The sequence below is a fragment of the Thamnophis sirtalis genome, unplaced genomic scaffold (assembly GCF_051295495.1).
Source record: "Thamnophis sirtalis isolate CommonGarterSnake01/CBP01778 unplaced genomic scaffold, rThaSir2_p1.2 scaffold_13, whole genome shotgun sequence".
Taxonomy (NCBI): Eukaryota; Metazoa; Chordata; class Lepidosauria; order Squamata; family Natricidae; genus Thamnophis; species Thamnophis sirtalis.
In genome coordinates, this window is record NW_028261393.1 from 49,220,643 (window position 1) to 49,240,194 (window position 19,552).

At 38.4% G+C, this 19,552-nt stretch overlaps 1 protein-coding gene across 2 annotated transcripts in view; it reads right to left on the bottom strand.

Annotated features, from left to right (window-relative positions):
* The window catches only part of DIAPH2 (diaphanous related formin 2), a 353,946-nt gene that overhangs the window by 248,291 nt on the left and 86,103 nt on the right, over nt 1-19,552 (bottom strand). For both annotated transcript variants that reach the window (XM_087727709.1, XM_087727708.1), the window contains 7 exons: nt 16,863-16,981; nt 16,067-16,183; nt 15,224-15,342; nt 14,476-14,540; nt 13,174-13,278; nt 9,854-10,153; nt 6,771-6,885 (listed from right to left, as the gene is read on the bottom strand). In XM_087727709.1, the coding sequence (XP_087583835.1) occupies nt 6,771-6,885; nt 9,854-10,153; nt 13,174-13,278; nt 14,476-14,540; nt 15,224-15,342; nt 16,067-16,183; nt 16,863-16,981 (940 nt within the window). The remainder of the gene's footprint in view (nt 1-6,770; nt 6,886-9,853; nt 10,154-13,173; nt 13,279-14,475; nt 14,541-15,223; nt 15,343-16,066; nt 16,184-16,862; nt 16,982-19,552) is intronic.

The following is a 19,552-nucleotide window of genomic DNA, read 5'->3' on the forward strand; positions in this document are numbered from 1 at the left end:
ACTGCTTGATAACATTCAACAAAATATCCTTGAGACATTTGACAAATTATAGCTCTCAATTATATGCAAATGATGTGTTTTTGAGCACAAATATCCTCCATAGAATGTTTTTTTTAAAGCAAACTAGAATATACACACTATATTTCACCTGTTTTTGTTTTGAAGGGAAACTAAAAATGTGTTTAACACAATCAAATCTTACTGATAAAAATGAATCTATTTTGTAAGTAAATTACACGCCAAAACAGATTTTTCCACAATTTGTCGAAACCCAGTTATTAAGAAATTTTTTCTCAGACAGCCATTATCAGGGAAAATGATAGAAACGCCCTCAGTCAACTATGCTGGTTCTATTACAAATAACATTTTAAGGTTTTTTTTAAAATTAATTACTATGTTTCAGTGAATCTTTACCCAATCTAGGCAAAATGATATTAGACAGCGAATTAGGAGGTGATTGAACATGTTAGAGGAAGCTAATCAATCTATTCTAACGGAAAACAGTGCAAACTGTCGGGAATTGCCTTAACATTCAAACAACTCTAGAATTAGGTATGTATCTATTTACAATATTTGTATTCCTACTTAAAAAAATAATAAGACAAACACTATGACAACAGGCTCGATTACTTTGCATTCAATGTGGTGTCCTGGCGATATTAGTTTTTATCTGTCAAAATGACATGAGCCAATATTTATCTAGACTGTTCCCCAAATGAATTGCTACATTCAGAACTGGTATTGAAATATTTTGCTCGGCTACAAATGGATCTTATGGGGTGGGGGGAGTTTTAATGAACAGCCAAACATATTCATACATTCCAAACGGAAGATGAAGAGTTTTCAAAACACTTCTGAAATATGACTTAGTGCAGGGGTGTCAAACTCGATTTAATTGAGGACTGCATCAGGGTTGCGTTTCACCTCGGGGGGCCGGGATAGGAATGGGCAGCTTGACGTCACTCATGTTGGGGGCAACTGTGTTGGCCAAGTGCTAAGGCTGGACTTCCCTCAGTCCCTCCCTCATTCTCATTATAATATCCTTCCTTCTTTCCTTCCCTCTTCATTCTTTCTTCTTCCTTCTCCTCTTTCCTTATTTTTCCTTCCTTGCTCTCTTCCCATCGTTCCTTCATTTTCTTTGTCTTTCCTCTTTCTCTTTCTTCTTTCCTGTCCCATCTTGGATGCTCAAATGCAAAAGGGGAAACATTTCTCCTTTTATTACATGCTAATGCTCTCTCGAAGAATCTGACCTACTAATGGTCAAAGGAAATAGGTGGCACACAAGAATCAACGGAATTCAAGGTGGACTGGACTTTAGATCTCTCGTGGGCGCAAGGGGACTCAAGACTGGTGATGAATTTGACACACTTCAGGCTCAGTCTGTTCATCTCCTAAATTTGATTAGTTGAGGGACCTCTTGTCTCCAATAACTTCGGCCAACCAACTTGATCCTGTACAGATGGTGAATTCTGGCTTCCTTCGATTAAACAATGTTATCTTTCAGGATCCTGGAAGGAGACCTCCTTCATAGCAGCACCTGTTCTATGGAACTAGGTTTCCCCTGAGATTTGGATTCCACCCTCCATGCTCCTGTTGTTTAGAAGAGCCATGAAAACTTGGATCTTCACCAAGACTTGGGTGAAGACTCTTTATCATGTTGGACATTTTTTATTTAATCAGTTCCTTGATTGGGGTATGTTCTACTTCTTAATTGTTGATTAACATTAAGATTAACATCAGAGCTTTAATCACGTAGTAAACAATACCCTGATCAAGTAACAGCCAAAGAAGCTAACAGCAACAGCTCAACCAAAAAACCTCCAACATCATTCCCACCAACATTGAAAGAGCAAGCTACCAGAATATAAACTGAGAGCAAACCTCATCCCTTACCAGCACTGATGCTGTCACCAAGTTTGGCAATGAAACATCTTCAAGAAAACAACCAAGCTTAGAAAGCACAAAGGACTCTGAGGAAGAAACTTCTTTGTGCCTCATATTTAAATATATTTAAAAGCAAAGAGATCTGAAAGAAAATGCACTATTTTTGCTACCCCTGATGACACCTTGAATATTACGTTCTATTTCAGTAGCTGTATATGAAAGGTTTACATATCTCTATTGTTTGTGAAACTAGGTATTATGAAGGCAGCCTTCACAAAATAAAGAACCTGAATCTTCTTATTTGAACCCAATATGCAGAGGTTGTGGACTCTTCTTTTCTGGAAGCATTTAAAACAGCAAATTGCATTTATTGTGAAAATGGATGCTTGTATTGGGCAATAGGTTGGACTGGATGACCTCCAAAATCCCTTCCAGACCTTACTCTATTTTGTCAGCGATACCGTAGATTGCCATTGTGCCACAAGAGAGAAAAGAAAAAGAGAATAGCGCTATTGTCTAAGTGTATTTGGAAATTCGTCAGTAGCTGAGGACTGGACTAAGAATAAATTAACCATCCAATTTTTTTTTCCCCTCCACTTTGACAGCACAAGAAAAACAGGCGAAGGATTTGCCAGTTCTCCATTAGATTAAAGAAGTCTAAACAGGTATGCCGCCAAGAGCATTTTCAAGGCATGCAACAGACAGCAAATCTCCAACACAATTAAAACCAAAAATAAAAAATGAGCATTCAAGTGAACCTTACAAATCATGTAAGTATATAACACTGTTACGCAGAAAGGCAAGGACTTTGGAGACAGTTTTTTTTTTCCAAAAACCACGTGTTTTTGGAGTTCCCACACTGTACCTTTTGCCAGGTTTCAATTTAAGACAGTTTCAGGCAGTTAAAAGCATGTTTAGGGCATTTGCATAACCACGGTTCACTTTGATCATCCATCAGCATTTGGATTCCTGAAGATTTCGGTCTCTGCGTGTGATGATAAATCTATCACAGTAGGCACTGATGGAATGCCTTTACAATTGTGAAGATGATGGATTGAAAGGATACTTTGGAAGAGCAGGTAACTCCATCCTCCCGTCACTCATAAAGTCAAAGGGACCTATCTACTTATTCAGGGTTTGATTTTTATTTTTTTGTTATGAATTTTGGATGAATCACTGCAAAGTGCTTTTACGTAGCAAGCAACATAAAATAGATTCCGTTTCATTCTCCATTTATACGTAACTGGGGTTGAATAGAATAGAATAACAGAGTTGGAAGGGACCTTGGAGGTTTTCTAGTCCAACCCCCTGCCTAGGCAGGAAACCCTATACCATTTCAGACAAATGGATATCCAGCATTTTTTTAGAAACTTCCAGTGTTGGAGCATCCACAACTTCTGGAGGCAATTTGTTCCACTGATTAATTGTTCTAACTGTCATGAAATTTCTCCTTTCTTCTCTCCTTGATTAGTTTCCACCTTTCCACCCATTGCCTTGGGAGCTTTGGAGAATAGCTTGACTCCCTCTTCTTTGTGGCAGCCCCTGAGATATTGGAAGACTGCTGTCATGTCTCCCCTAGTCCTTCTTTTCATCAAACTAGACATACCCAGTTCCTGCAACCGTTATTCATATGTTTTAACCTCCAGTCCCCTAATCATCTTTCATATGTTTCAACGTTTACAACTTGTGATGCTTAGCTATCATCTTCACAACCCTAAATTCTTTATGCCGACACGCATCAAACAGTGATTATCATAACATGTTGATAATTGAATCATCTTTTGTAAAATGAGACAAATAATGTCAATATAAATAATGTCCCTTTTATATTATATTAACAGGAACAAAGAGGGGGTGAAATAAAATGGATTGGATCGTAATTCAAAGGCTGCAAGTAGAATTGGGTAGTAGGAGGTATGGATGGATGGTCATGAGACAGAAGAAATAAGGCTGGGGTGGGAAATGTGAAGATATTTGTCTTTATCAATACTATATCTGGTGGCAATCGGAGAGTGGACCACACTTGGGGAATTGAAGACACCAGGAACTCTCCCAACTTTCTTGCTCTCATTATTTATTTTGGGGTCCAAAATTCAGCAATGCAAGCATATAATGGCCATATGTTATCCCTCCTCCATTAGCTGCAGTCGCTGTCATTGGCTTCCAGGCGCAATTCAAGGCGCTGATGGTCACCCATAAAGTCCTTCAACAGACGCCTGTTTCCCATGGCTTGTGCCCATCCAGAGCCTTCAGGTAGAGTGGGGGCTTCAAGTCCCCTCCAGTGAATTTTGTGTGGGATGGAGGCAGGGGTGAAATGCCTTGAAGTCTGCTACCAGTTTGATCCACGTGTGCCTGTGCAACGCAGGTGCCAAGAAGCCTTTTCTGAGTTTGCAAAGGTAAGTAGAACAGTGGGGGGGAGGGGGAGAGAGAACTGTGCCGTGCAATTTAGATTCATTAGAAAGCAGGATTTCCGGCTTTCTAGCAAATATAAATCGTGCAGCACAGCTGACTGTTGCACAGCTGATCATTGGGACTTTTTTTAAAACTTTTTTTAAAGCACTTTTTTTTTTTACTACCGGTTCAGGCAAACCAGTAGTTAAAAAATGCTTTAAAAAGTTTTTTAAAAATGCTCCGATGATCAGCGATACAATAATCAGCTGTGCCACGCGATCATCGGAACTTTTTTTTTTGCATTATTTTTTTTATTTTTTTATTTTTTAGCATTTTTAAATTCCCAGTTCGGGCGAACCGGTAGCATTTTTTTACTACCGGTTCAGGCGACCTGACCCGAACCGGTAGCATTTCACCTCTGGATGGAGGGGACATGCTTACTCTATCCTCTGGAGCAGCATCCTCCCCAGAGAAGATGCCCAGTTTCTCAGGGTTCCAAAATGTTCTTGAGATGTAGCTGTGATCTAAAACATGGGTTTATTTCCCTGTTGTTGTTGTTGTTGTTGTTGTTGTTGTTGTTGTTTTTAATCTTAAATTTGATACTAGGATACTGTAAGCCTCTCAGAGTCTTTTTGGGCTGGGACAGCTATAACAAATCATCACCATCTACCAAACAAATGGCTAAGCCTAAAGCAGTTCAATATACTACTTTCCAGACAAGAGTTTTTAACTGAACTTGCCTGGAAAAATTACACTGCAACTAACTTAATAGCAACATCCAATATTTTGCTTTAGGGCAAGAAAGAAAATTCAAGGCTCCTGCTATTATGCTGTGCTATTTAAACACACACACACACACAAACACAATGTGTCATGTTTCTAAAGGCTAGAATAAGTGTATATACGTACTTCATATTTTAGAGTACTCTGTAAGGTTTTAAAGTCTGTATCTTCTATCTCTTTACGTCGAGAAAACATAAACTGAGTTAACAAAGGAAGAACTTAATGTTTTCCATTCAAGAGTTGGGAAATAAAAGATTCATTCCATTAGCTAATATAAAACTGTTTCATCCTGGTTTGGGAGAATGCAATATGTCCTTCATTCTTTGTGTCTTAGGAAGAAACCTTTCTACTCCATGGCCTCCCTCTGTTTAAATCAGGGTGGATTTAATTAAAATCAAGGTGATTTAAATCATGATTTAAATCACTAGGCTTGATTGAAATCAACTCGGTTGAAATCATAATTTTTAAAGAGCCACTGTCATCTCTGTCCTGCAGCGGCTCCTCCTCTGACCCGCTCTTGACTCACCGGCCGTCCCATTCACTTTAAAGGGACGGCTGGTGATGCGCAGTGACAGGTAATTGGGCAGCAGATGAGTGGGCTCACAGCCACTGTCATGATGGATCTGAAAAGACAGATGCTCTTTAAATGTAAGGACTCATTCTTGCTGGTAGTTAGAATCTTTAATATTATTAATTGCACACAAAATGAAGATTTCCTATTTAGTTTGCAGACCTTGGTTTTCAAGAGCCGAGGTGGCGCAGTGGTTAAATGCAGCACTGCAGGCTACTTCAGCTGACTGCAGTTCTGCAGTTCGGCTGTTCAAATCTCACCGGCTCAGGGTTGACTCAGCCTTCCATCCTTCCGAGGTGGGTAAAATGAGGACCCGGATTGTTGTTGGGGGCAATATGCTGACTCTGTAAACTACTTAGAGAGGGCTGAAAGCCCTGTGAAGCGGTATATAAGTCTAACTGCTATTGCTATTGCTATTGAATGAGTTTACCAAAAATGTAAATATTGCAGAATATACAGCCTCAGGCTACATAACTAAGCTTCATGCTGAATAAACTAAATTATTAATGTATCTTAAATGGAAAGCTATCTAGATAGATTGTTACTCCAAAAGCATTTTATTAAAATAAATTTGATTAAAAAAAATAAAAAAAACTGATATTTTTAAATTGATTTAAATAAAAAGAAAATCATTTATTTTTTTATCCACCCTGGTTTAAATCACTGTGATTCTATTTCGTTTGTTTTTTAGGCCTACGACATCAAAACCATCAAAATGATTCCAGTTTTCTCTTTTATTTCAACTGCCTCCTTCCCAGCTCATAAATAGCATGGATTTTTTTTTTAATGCCATTTCCTTTTTTGTCTTCTGTGTTATCTTCTACATCTAAAATGTAGATTTCATGGTCGTATCTATCTATCTATCTATCTATCTATCTATCTATCTATCTATCTATCTATCTATCTATCTATCCAGTGTTTCTCAACCTTGTCAACTTGAAGATGTCTGGACTTCAACTCCCAGAATTCCCCAGCCAGGCTGGGGAATTCTGGGAGTTGAAGTCCAGGCATCTTCAAGTTGACAAGGTTGAGAAACGCTGATCTATATATTTCACACTGATCTCTAAGGCATCACTAATACAAATATTACTATCAACCAACATGTCCATTTATTGCCATTCAAGAAAAGAGAAATAATTACCCTTCATCTGTGTGGCAAAAGTGAGTGCCAATTTGGCAAACAGATCCGGATTTTCAAATTTTTCATCCTTAGCTTTTACCCAAAAACAGTGTTCTTGTATTTCATGTGGTTCAACCTGCAATGAAAATGAACCTAATTATAGACTATCAATTTAAATCACTTAACCCTCCACAAATCATGACAGTGGCAGATCATTACGTCTGTACATCCTGCAATCAAAGCAAATTATTCAGAGACTGGAGTTTTCAATCTTCTCCATCAAACGAGAAACGAGGCGGTTTTTTTAAAAAAAAAGGAACAAAAAACATGATTTCCTCCCACCCCCAAAAAATGATAGTAAAAACTGCTTCAATAAAAGTAGGATAGTATCTTATGTTGCGCCTGGCTGATATCTATGGATATTCTCAATCATCCAAGTCATCCTTGTCCCAAATGTGCTTTTTCCAAAAACATTTTGCTTCTCATTCAAGAAGATTCTTCAGTTCTCAACTGAAGAAACTTCTTGGATGACAAGTGAAATATTTGGGATTACCTATATGATGGTATCAAGCCTGACCTTGAAAGCTGAACAGGACCTATCCTGTTTCCCCAAAAATAAGACTTCCCGGGATAATAAGCCCAATTGGGCTTTTGAGCACATGTGCTAAAATAAGCCTTCCCCAAAAAATAATCCCTCCCTGAAAATATTGTAACACAGCAGCAGCCATAAGGTGACCACCCTTGTCACCTCCTGCAACTCAAAAATAATGACCTCCCCAAAAATAAGGCCAAGTGCTTATTTCAGGGGCCAAAAGAAAATAAGACTGTGTCTTATTTTTGGGAAATACGGTATTTACTAAAGATTGAGGGCAAAAGAAGGAGGGGACGATAGAGAATGAGGTGGCTGGATGGAGTCACTGAAGCAGTCAGCGTGAGTTTAAATGGACCCCAGAGGATGATAGAGGACAGGAAGGCCTGGAGGAATGTTGTCCATGGGTTGACGATGGGTTGGACACGACTTCACAACTAACAACAACAACCTTTTAAATGTATGTATGTAGTGTTTTACTGTTCACAGTTTTATTGTACACAGTCCAGAGTCCCTTTCTGAGGGAGAAAGGTAGTCCAGAAATGTGAAGTACAAGTAAAATAAATAAATAGTCCTTCCCATTCGCTTCTCAAAATCTAATCCATTGGAATTAGGTTACTATATTGGACATTACGTTGCAAAAATGAAGATCTAGCCAAACACACTTTTCAGCTCATGTCCAATAGGATAATATTAAGGAGTGTTTATAGAACTGGGCAGAAATTGTGGCGGACTGTTTATTGTGTTGTGTTGTGATCTGCATTCATAATAAATAACACATCTTAGAATGGAATAATCTTCAGAGGTTCCTGTCCTCAACTTACATAATAATTGTGTACATATTATGAGCTTCCTACTGCTCATCTACCACAGCGGAATACATAATAATAAACTGATTTATAGATGCAACTTAAATCATCCAAGCAGAGCGAAGAAGAGCAAATTATTAATAAAAACACAGGCCCTCCCCAAAAAACCCAGATGCCTTGCAATATCTATTTTATTCTTGGATTTTATTCTCCATATACATGTAACATCTGCAAAATGTATTATGGTATCCCCACTTTCACCCCACAGAGAAATCCAGATTATTAAAACCAAAATTACATCTCCTGCCCCAACAGACCACTTTAGACTGCCTGAAACATTTTTTCTATTAAATATGATATTATAAACTAGTTTATGACCACAATGGTTTATGATGAGTTTTTTAAAAATATGTTATTGAATCTGTTACCTTTCGCACCAGAGGGGAAATGGTAGATTATATTTATAGAGATATATGAAACAGAGACCATGTCTGTCACAACTCTAGGTAAGAGCTTCAATATTATCTCTTGAGAATATCCCCAACCACTGAGAAGGATTAAAGTGTAATACATTTAACGGTTCACAGAAAAACAATTAGCTTCTTTTGTGTATTTGAAATTATTTCATTGGCATGAAGGCATTACATATTGTCGTCAAATTAACGATGGCAATTGCGACCAGGATTGCTATCATTAAGTGATGAAATCATTAAGCATGATGGTGCATGTGTTGTTTAGTAACAGCAATCCAGATCATCCTGTTTATTGTTGTAACCACAAGACATGTGGGTTGTTTGGGTTGGTTCCCCTCGTTCCCGCAGTGCTGATCTCCGTTTCAAAGCCGAAGAGCCAGCGTTGTCCGAAGACGTCTCCGTGTTCATGTGACGGGCATGACTCAATGCCGAAGGCCCACAGAATGCTGTTCCCTTCCCACCAAAGGTGGTTCCTATTTCTCTACTTGCATTTTTACATGCTTTCGAACTGCTAGGTTGGCAGAAGCTGGGACAAGTAATGGGAGCTCACTCCATTGCGCGGGGCTAGGGAATTGAACCGCCAAACTGCCGACCTGTCTGATTGACAAGGTCAGTGCCTTAGCCACTGCCTCCCTTTGTGGGTTGTTTACCGGAAAACAGAAAGAGTCCTAGGTAAGGAGTTTAGGGGTGCTGCAGAATTAGGTGGGGGGGGGGGTGGACGAGACCCTGGGAGGCTCAGCGCAGGCCACATGCAAGTATGTGGGAAGGAAGAACAAAAAAAAGTCCAAGTTAAGTCTATGTATGTGGAAAGGAGGGGAAATGGTGTGTCCATGTTCATGTGTGTGCAAGTGCAGGGAGGCTGGGGGAAGGAGGTGCTTTCTAAGTGGTTTAGAGTCAGTATCGTACCCCCAATAATTTGGGTTCTCATTTTACTGATCTCGGAGGGATGGAAGGCTTGAGTCAACCTTGAGCTGTTCAGATTTGAACTGCTGGAGTGAGCAGTGAGTGTAAGTGGCAAGTATGAGCTGGTTGCCAAGAGCCCGGATATTGTCCACACAGCCTTCGGATGCTGCCCCAGCCAGAACATTTTGAGGACTTATCTTAACTCACTTACTTAGTGCCATCCTTTAAGCCATCACTGAACAAACGATCATAAACTCAAGGACTATCTGTATTCTGTTTGACATTAGAAGAAACAAAGGGAAAACATTCGGGAGGTTTGAAAAGAGATACCTTGGCCCAGTTGATTCTCTTCATAGTTACATCTGGATTGTATTTCTTCTTTGGCTTCATCCCAAAAGGCAGCACTGGCGCGGTTACTACAGAAGGTATCCCCCCAAAAGGAGGAGGTGGGGGCAGTGGTGGACCACCAAACATAGGAGGAGGAGGAGGAGGTGGGGGCGGTAGCCCTCCAGGTAAAGGAGGAGCTGCACCTTCAGGTAGTGGAGGAGGAGGAGGAGGGGCACATGGCAATGGAGGAGCGGGTGGTGGTGGAGGAGGAGGAGGAGCACCAGCACTTGAAGATGCCGGACCCTACAAACAAACAAAAGTTTTGGAATAAGGAGACAGGAAGATAAAAACATGTCAACCATGTGCTATTAATATCACGTAAATCTTTTTCCTTTAAATGGCTGCCAGAAAACAACTGAGCTCAGAGAGCACCAAAGACAAATCAGATAATTTTCTCATCCTGGGAGGTCTTTGATGCTCTCTGAGCTCAGTTGTTTTCTGGCAGACGTTTCATTAACCAAACTAGGTAACATTATCAGTGCTCTGAAATGAGGGGTCCTTGGTGCTCTCTGAGCTTTGGTTGTTTCCTTGCAGGCGTTTCGTTAACCAAACTAGGTGACATCGTCAGACTAGATGACGTTACTAGGTTTAGGTAAGGAAACATTTGTACGAACACAACCAAGCTCAGCAGAGGTGGTATTCAGCAGGTTCTGACCAGTTCTGGAGCACCAGTAGCGGAAATTTTGAGTAGTTCAGAGAAGCGGTAAATATCTGATTGGCTAGCAGGCTGGCGGGCCCCCGGAGGAGAGCCTTCTCTGTGGCTGCTCCGACCCTGTGGAATCAGCTACCCCCAGAGGTCTGGACCTTACCCACTCTCACGGCCTTCAGGATAGCCGTTAAAACCTGGCTGTTCCGGCAGGCCTGTGGCTGTTGACCTTAGTGTTAAGGTCCAGCCCCGATTAGAACGTGTGTTGTGAATTTTAAACTATTTTTTTTTTACTTATTTTGCTTTTCTTTTTTTTTTCTTTCATTGTAAGCCACCCGGATTCCTCCGGGATTGGGCAGCCTATAAATTTAATAAATGAAATGAAATGATTGGCTCTGCCCCCATCTATTATCTGCCTCCCGAGTCTCAGCTGATCGGGAGGGAATGGGGATTTTGCAGTAACCTCCCCCTGCCATGCCCACCAAGCCACGCCCACAGAACCAGTAGTAAAAAAAAAATTGAATCCCACCACTAAAGTTCAGAGAGCACCAAGAAATCCTCATTTCAATCCTGAGCTACCAATATTCACTTTTACAGGTCTCCTCCTACTAAATGTAGGTTTATTACATTTATATGCCGCACTATAGCAATAGCAGTTAGATTTATATACCGCTTCATAGGGCTTTCAGCCCTCTCTAAGCGGTTTACAGAGTCAGCATCTCGCCCCCACAGTCTGGGTCCTCATTTTACCCACCTCGGAAGGATGGAAGGCTGAGTCAACCTTGAGCCGGTGAGATTTGAACCGCTGAACTGCAGATAATAGTCAGCTGAAGTGGCCTGCAGTACTGCACCCTAACCACTGCGCCACCTCGGCTCTTATTACTAACCACTGCGCCACCTCGGCTCTTACTATTCCCCGGAGGGACTCCGGTGTCTCCCAGTCCTTATGCAAGTTCAGCCAATTAGGTTCTGTTACATTTTATTCAAATGTTTCACAGAGAGGAAATCCATAATAAATGAGAATATGGTCCCGGGGGGGGGGGGATCATTTTCAAATCAGCTCAGTTATTTAACAGATATTTTTAGCACTTCATTACAGCAAGAAGCAGCAAGTGCCATGTGTAACTTTTGTAAGAGTTAGGACAGATCAAGAGAATTAATAAAGTGCCATTTGAAAACAAGGGGGAAAAAAGGTCCATTAACAAAACTACATTTCAAGGGTTTTCGGGAATATTTTTATCTGTGTGGTATTCATAGAAGTGTTAGAAAAGATGCCAATAGGCTGAAATTGAATAATCATCCTAAGTCTTCCCTTATTTAAATATTCACTACCAACAGAAAATCAATTTTTTTAAATTACGTTCGCCGTATAATTAGGATGAAGATCCTACTCTTAGCTCTGATTCTTAATCATCATCATTTCTACTAGAATGGTTACATGAGGGAAATCTGTTAAGTAAACCAACATAAGCTTTTAGCAATTTCCTAAGACATTACGAGGCCTTGAACAAAACACCACGGTGCCTTCTTTTTTGTTCAATATGACAATACTCTCATAACAACTCCATAAATTGAAAATGTATTCATTAGGATTCTTTTTTTTTTAGAATAAAACCAACCAGAACAAATGAACTTCCAATGACAGATTATCAAAGAGCTAAATGTTCACTCTTTGTTTTTAAAGTGCCTATAAAATTTGCAATTAAAGATTAAATTTGTTCTGCTTCCTTTTAAACCCTTCAACTTTAAATACACCTCTATGTAACAATGTTTAGTCTCTACTGGTATTTAATCCTCAATATCAATGGTATGAATAACATTATGTTATTCTAGGCATGTTTGATAAGCATTTACATGCACTAAGGCAATAATCAGATTTTAAATAAACCCAATTAAAAGTATTCTTGCATTTAATTTCATTTTGTCGTTTGAATTTACATCTGAGTGGAAGAAACGTACATTTGTGCTTATGTTGAAACAATGAAATGCAGATAGTTCTTGACCTGACCTCAGTTGAGAATTTCCATTGCTTATCAAGGCAATTGTTAAATGAGCTGGGCTTCACTAAACAATTGAACAATCAGTAAACCAGGAGTGCCAAACTCAATTTCATTGAGGGCCGCATGAGGGTTGTGTTTGGACCTCGGTGGGGTCAAGAGAGCGTGGCCAGCTCAATATCCGTTTTCGGCTGTGACGGCCTCTTGTAGCCCTCTGCCAATGAAAACAGAGCTTGGGAGGGCCGCAGCCCCCCTGAGCCCTGTTTTTGGCCTCTGCAGCCCTCTGCCAGTGAAAATGACAGGTGGCGTGTAGTTCCCCTTAGCTCCATTTTCGACCACGACGGCCTCCTGCAGCCCTCTGAGCTCCGTTTTCACTGGCAGAGGCAACTCGGGCCAGTCCTTCTCTGTTTCCAGGGTTACTACACAGGCCAGCTCTAAGCACCTCACAGGTTGCATCCGGCCCGTCGCCCTTGAGTTTAAAACCCCTGCACTAAATAAATGTAAACCAAGCACTATTGGTAACCTTTATCATCCCAGCTATACTTAGCAATTAGCATCCTATCTCCTTTAAACCAGAAGTCCTTTCAGCGGGATAAAGATGCCACTAATTTATGTCATACCTGGGTTCGCAACTGTTGGATTTCAGCTTCAAGTTGTCGGATTTTCTCCTCACGCATTTGAAGCTCAGCTTGTGCTTCCTGCCGAGCTGAGAATTCTTCATCAAACTGCAATGATCACCAGTACAGAAATAGTCATTCGTCTTGGTCCAAATTTAATATTGCTACACAAGAATGAAAGTTTTAAGCAAAAGAAATCTGTCTGGCTTTGTGGACTACTTAAAATAACACCAGTGTGGTGGAATGGAAGGTAGTCACAGCATAAATTATCTTGAGATGGTTTCCTTCATATACTTATAAGATAACAGTAGACTATTTCCCATTTCCCATTATAACCATCTTGATAGATTCAATCACAACTTCTCCAAGTATGTTACTTGGTAAAACTGCTGGTAACATCACTATAAAAATTGTGAATGTCTATCTCAAGAAATGAGCAATTAAATAATCTCTTTTGCCCAAGCATTTTATTTATAAAATCAAACCACAACTATTATCTTAAATTGCAAAGAATATTATTTTCAAGTCTCTTTAGCTTCAACTTAGTAGCAGTGGCATATTATCTGCCACATGAAATCTGCTCACAGTATTGATACTGACAGCATGTAATGTTCTGAATTCTTCGAATGGACCAGTTATATCAAATTCATTTCTCAAGTTCATTTTGTCAAGTACCTTGAGATAGTTTCCTTTATATACCTACAAGGTAACAGTAGGCTCTTTCCCATTATAAATTTTTTATTAGGTGAAACAATGGGAAGTGTTACTTAACTCTTAACTCTAATTAATATATGTGGAATTGTGCCAAATGATTAGCTGGAGATGAGAAACACCAGTAGGGGATAGTTAAAAATTCTTGAGTCAACTTAGAACCTCTGGCCGTCCATAGATTTAGGATGGAGGTAAACAAGAATGTTTATGTTAGAGATGAATTGGATAAAGCTGTTTCCAAATAAGAGATAGTGTGTTGCCCAGAAGAGCAATTTAAGGATTTTAAGCTAAGATAGGACAAATTGTCAGAGACAGACAAAAGCTTTTTCTACCACACCAAATCTACCAATTTCTAAGATACGTTCTGCCTGGTTGCAGAGGGATCTTTCAATTATTAATTGAAATAATTAGTTTGATTTCAATAAACTCTAATGTTGTCTAAGTGTATTTTTATCATGTTTAGGTCTTGCTGCTTTCAGATATAAGCATAATAACACAATTCTGAAACCGAAGTCCTTTAAAAAAATACATGTAGAAATATAACAATGGGAGTTTTTCAAAGGCTGCAACATGACGAATTGTTTGCGGGCCTACCTTTTTGGAAAAATCAGCTGCCTTTTGCTCACTTTCTTCAACTTTTGCTTTGTTCACACAGCTGTCTGAAAGGAGGAAAATAATAGGTCCTAACATAACTACAATTTTAAAAATCGAAGATATACAATGTCATACAGAGATATCATTCAAGAACATTATTTTTTAACCCAGATTATTTTCAAATAATCTGGGTTAAAAAAATAATGTTCTTGAATAGCCTGAGATTTGTTTTATAAAGGAATGTATAGAAGAAAGAAAGAAAGAAAGAAAGAAAGAAAGAAAGAAAGAAAGAAAGAAAGATGGTAGATGATAGATAGATAGATAGATAGATGATAGATGATAGATAGATAGATAGATAGATAGATAGATAGATAGATAGATAGATAGATAGATAGATAGATAGATAGATAGATAGATAGACAGTAGATGATAGATGATAGATAGATAGATAGATAGATAGATAGATAGATAGATAGATAGATAGATAGATAGATAGATAGTAGATGATAGATAGATAGATAGATAGATAGATAGATAGATAGTAGATGATAGATAGATAGATAGATAGATAGATAGATAGATAGATAGATAGATAGTAGATGATAGATAGATTGATCGAGAAATATATATAGAGAGATAGAGAGATAGAGATAGAGGGGGGGAGAGAGGGAGGGAGGGAGGGAGGGAGGGAGGGAGGGAGAGAGAGAGAGAGAGAGAGAGAGAACATAATTAAAAAAGATGCACTTACCCACAAGATGCGTGAAGTCTACATCCAATCTTCCTCTATATTTGAAGTCAGGATCCATACCACTACAGTGCAACACTATTTGTGTAACACATTCTTCTATTATCTTGTAATACTGAGGCCTGGTGAGAAAAATAAAAGGCAGTCGTTTTTACAGTTGTTGTAATAAAGAATCCATAGGTCCAATTAAGAAAGGGGTAAAGAGTCATGTAATCCAGTGGTTCTCAATCTTTTCTTCACCATGGACTTCCTTTAAATACCTTTTGTAGTCACGGAAAATGGCTGTGTACCAGTGGTGGGATTCAAATAATTTAACAACCGGTTCTCTGCCCTCATGATTTCTTCCAACAACCAGTTCACCAAATTGCTTAGAAAGTTACCAACCGGTTCTCCCGAAGTGGTGCGAACTGGCTCAATCCCACCACTGCTGTGTACCCTCAAGACTTAAAACATAACATTTCCTCAAGCCTTGGTGACCCCTCCCATGACAATATGGTCGCCCCTCAGGAGTCCATAAACCACAGGTTGAGAACAATTGATGCAATCTATCTAACGATCCGGGAACAAGATCATTCAAATTTAAGCTGAAGCAGACCTCATGCCTAAAATTTTTCTGATGATTTAAACAAAAGTTCTGTTTTATCTCCCACCAAAATGCAGTGGGATCTTTTGCTCTGTAATGGAATCAGCTCGAAAGTGTTAGCAATTAATTTTCTAATGTCTCTTTGATAGTTTCTACCTGAAAACAAAGGTGGGAATTCACGTTCCCCTTACTACATGACATGCTCATTTAATTAAGCAACGGGATGCGCCATTGAAACATGAAAAGCAAAATAGCTGGCTTACCGTACATAATAATCATTCCTAATGAGTAAAAAATGCTGTAAAATGGATAGAAAGTAGTTTTCTGATGCTGTTTCTTTCAACATGTTATAGAGCAAGTGGTAAACTTCATTCACATCGGTAAAAGGACCATTAAGGAAATGTCAGAATAGAAAAATCACAATTGCTGCATTTTTTGAAACTCAACACTGAAAGAGTTTTGAAAATGTTTATACTGTGTTACCAAATATCGGACACTAACTTTAAACCCTAAACTGGGACATGTAGTTTAAACCTCCATTTATTGCTACAACAAAAAGTTAAAAGTAAAGCTTTAAACGCAATTATTCAAGTTTGAGTTGTTTAAATGTTAAATGTAGTGATCTTTGTACTTACCGCTAATTCATTTTTCAATGTGAGGATTGTTCAAAATTAACAATACCTCTAGCTCTATAAGTTTTTAATATGTATTAAAATGATTAAGAAAATAAATACACACTGTAAAATTATAGTGTGACTTAAACAAAATCATAAGGCTCATTTTAGTTCCCCCGAAAAACACTAATATAAATCCAATAATCTCTTTATTACCAAGAAAAAAATTCAATATAAGTTCATGTGTGACTAATTTAACAATACTCTTAATTGACCCACACATCCTAAATAATTATCACCGTTCCTAATTTATTTACAAAACCAGTACCTTTTCTTGAACCTTATTAAAACTTTCCCTGTTTTCAAGGCTTTCTCGTTTTCTTTTACTATTCAGTTCTAAGGAAAACAGTATATATATTATTATTATTTTTTTTAAAAAGGATATTCTATTTCCACTTTGATGTCATTGAGACGATGGGCCATTTCAATTGAATCTTCCTCTTTGTTTTCATCAAATACTTTCAACTGAATATCAAGTTCTTCATTCTCCTTCTCTTTTAGGTCCTAGTATTTCATAAAGCAATTCAAACAAATTACATGTATGGTGCCATAAAGCATAAACAAATATGAAACGTTCATTTCTCAACTTTGTACCTTCCTGCATCTGCAAAGTCTGATGGAAATTGAAACTGGCTGAATTTCAAACAATATGGTTAGGATTCTATCTATCCTGTTTGTTTACAGCTGTGATTCTGTTTCTTCGTAGTAGAAGAAAGCCAATTCAGATCCTTCAATGTTTTACATCTAACAAAAAAAGAGTCCATAACTTGAATGCACGTCCCAAAAACAAACTTAACTAGACCAAATAAAAACAAAATTGCTCCAATATAATGGTTCAATACCATCTTAATCATTATGACATGGTGTTATAATTAAATTACATTTATTATCTTGATATATTTAACCACGACTGCTCCATTAACCTGTGTAAACTGCTGGCAACATCACTATAAAAACTGTGAATATCTATCCCAAGAAATGAGCAATTTCACCCAAGCATTTTATGTATAAAATCAAACCACAACCATTATATTAAATTGCAAAGAATATTATTTTCAAGTCTCTTTAGCTTCAACTTACTAGCACTGATATATTGTCTGCCACATGAAAAAAAATCTGTCCACAATATTGATACTGACAGCATGTAACATTCTAAATTCTACGAATGGACCAGTTATATCAAATTCATTTCTCAAGTTCATTTGCTGCCGTGATATATTATTTTTGGCAGAAGCTTTTATTTCTACTGCACACTTCTTCCTTTTAAGAAGACAATTTGTACCTTTTTTTTATAACAGTATGGTAAAACCAACAAAAAGAGTATGGTAAAGCATCCTCAGGAAAAATAAATACCGTATTTTTCAGAGTGTAAGAGGCACCTTTCCCCCCCTAAAAGTGGGTGAAATTTTAGGTGAGTCTTATAGACTGAATACTGGTATTTTTGGCCTCTCAAATTCTCAGTGTGTCATGTTTTCACCCTCCCAGGCCCCCAGAAGCAGTCTGCAGTGCTCTGCACGGCCTGTTTTCACCAAAAATACACCTGTTTTTGGCCTGCAGAGTGCTTCTGGGGGCCAGGGAAAGCGAAAATACAATGCACATTTTTCTTGTTTTCCTCCTGTAAATTTAGGTGTGTCTTATAGTCCAAAAAACACAGTAAGTGTATAAAATAAAAGAGAGATTAATTATTGCTTTATCTTGATTTATTTTTTATTGTAAAACATCCAGAGCCACATTTCTTGAAGTGGACAGGCATGTAAATTCTTTAAAGTAACAAATAAATAATATAAATTGAATTACAAAGGAGGCCAGTTATATTCATAAAGAATTACCAAACTTACAAAGAGATAACGCGGTAATGTACGTGTTTCTTTATTAATCCACTAAATAAACGGCAAAACAATAAATACGCTTAAAAGAACTACAAATTAAAATGAAATGTTTTGGATTTTAGAGTCTATAAATCACACTGCCTACTTTCATTTTGTTTCCCTGCTCTATCTGAGAATCGTTGGAATAAAATTGTGCTGTCCTGATAGCTATATAGTCCTCATTTACTTAAACGGTAATTAAATAACATTAATATCTATCATTAAAAATCACAAAGTAGGTTTTCCACCGGTGTATGCAGTTTCTATTAATTTAATGTACTGTGCTATTTAAAAAAAAATGTATCATGGTTGTGAATTTTAAAGCTCACTCCGGATACCTTTTAATTCTAATAAAAGTAATTATGGATTTATATCAAATTAATGTGGCCTAAATTCAAGTACTGTTTAAATATTAGTGTTGGGTTTTATTTGCAGTGCACTTGACGTGCACACATCTAAACTTTTACAGCACGTCACACCTGCAATCACTGGGATTAATATGTTGCCTTGAAGTTATTTTACTACAATGTTTTTAATCCTGTAGCACTCCAGGAACGCTCCATAATCACGTTCAAAGATGCCAATGGAAGAAGGAAGATGAAGGAGGAAGATGAGGCGTGGAGAGTACATTAAAAAATCTCAATAATGTGGAGTCTGTGGTTACCCTTGAAGAATACAATGGATCTAGTAATGTTCTCTTTTTTTGCCTATTGTCAGCTCTGCCATCTTCAGCTTCTTGCCTCCTGCCCTAAATCGCAGAGGAGGAGGGAGGAATTTGGGGCAGCAAGGTGTGGGCCTGGGAATGAGAAGACAAACGGCAGGAGGGGAGACATATTGACAAGAACCAGAGGTGCCAAACCAGATTAAACCACATGCCAAGGACACCTGACCTGGGAATTGAATGTGAAACTGCAGTGAGAGGCACCAAATGCCTGAGCTGTTTCCAAAACATCAAAAATAGCAATAGCACTTAGACTTATATACCTCTTCATAGTGCTTTTACAGCCCTCTCTAAGCGGTTTACAGAGTCAGTATATTGCCCCCAATAATCTGGGTCCTCATTTTATCCACCTGGATAGGCTGAGTCAACCTAGAGCCGGTAAGATTTGAACTGTCGAACTGTAGCTAGATTTGAACTGTCGAACTGCAGCTAGCAGTCAGCTAAAGTAGCCTGCTGTACTACATTCTAACCACTCCGCCACCTAAT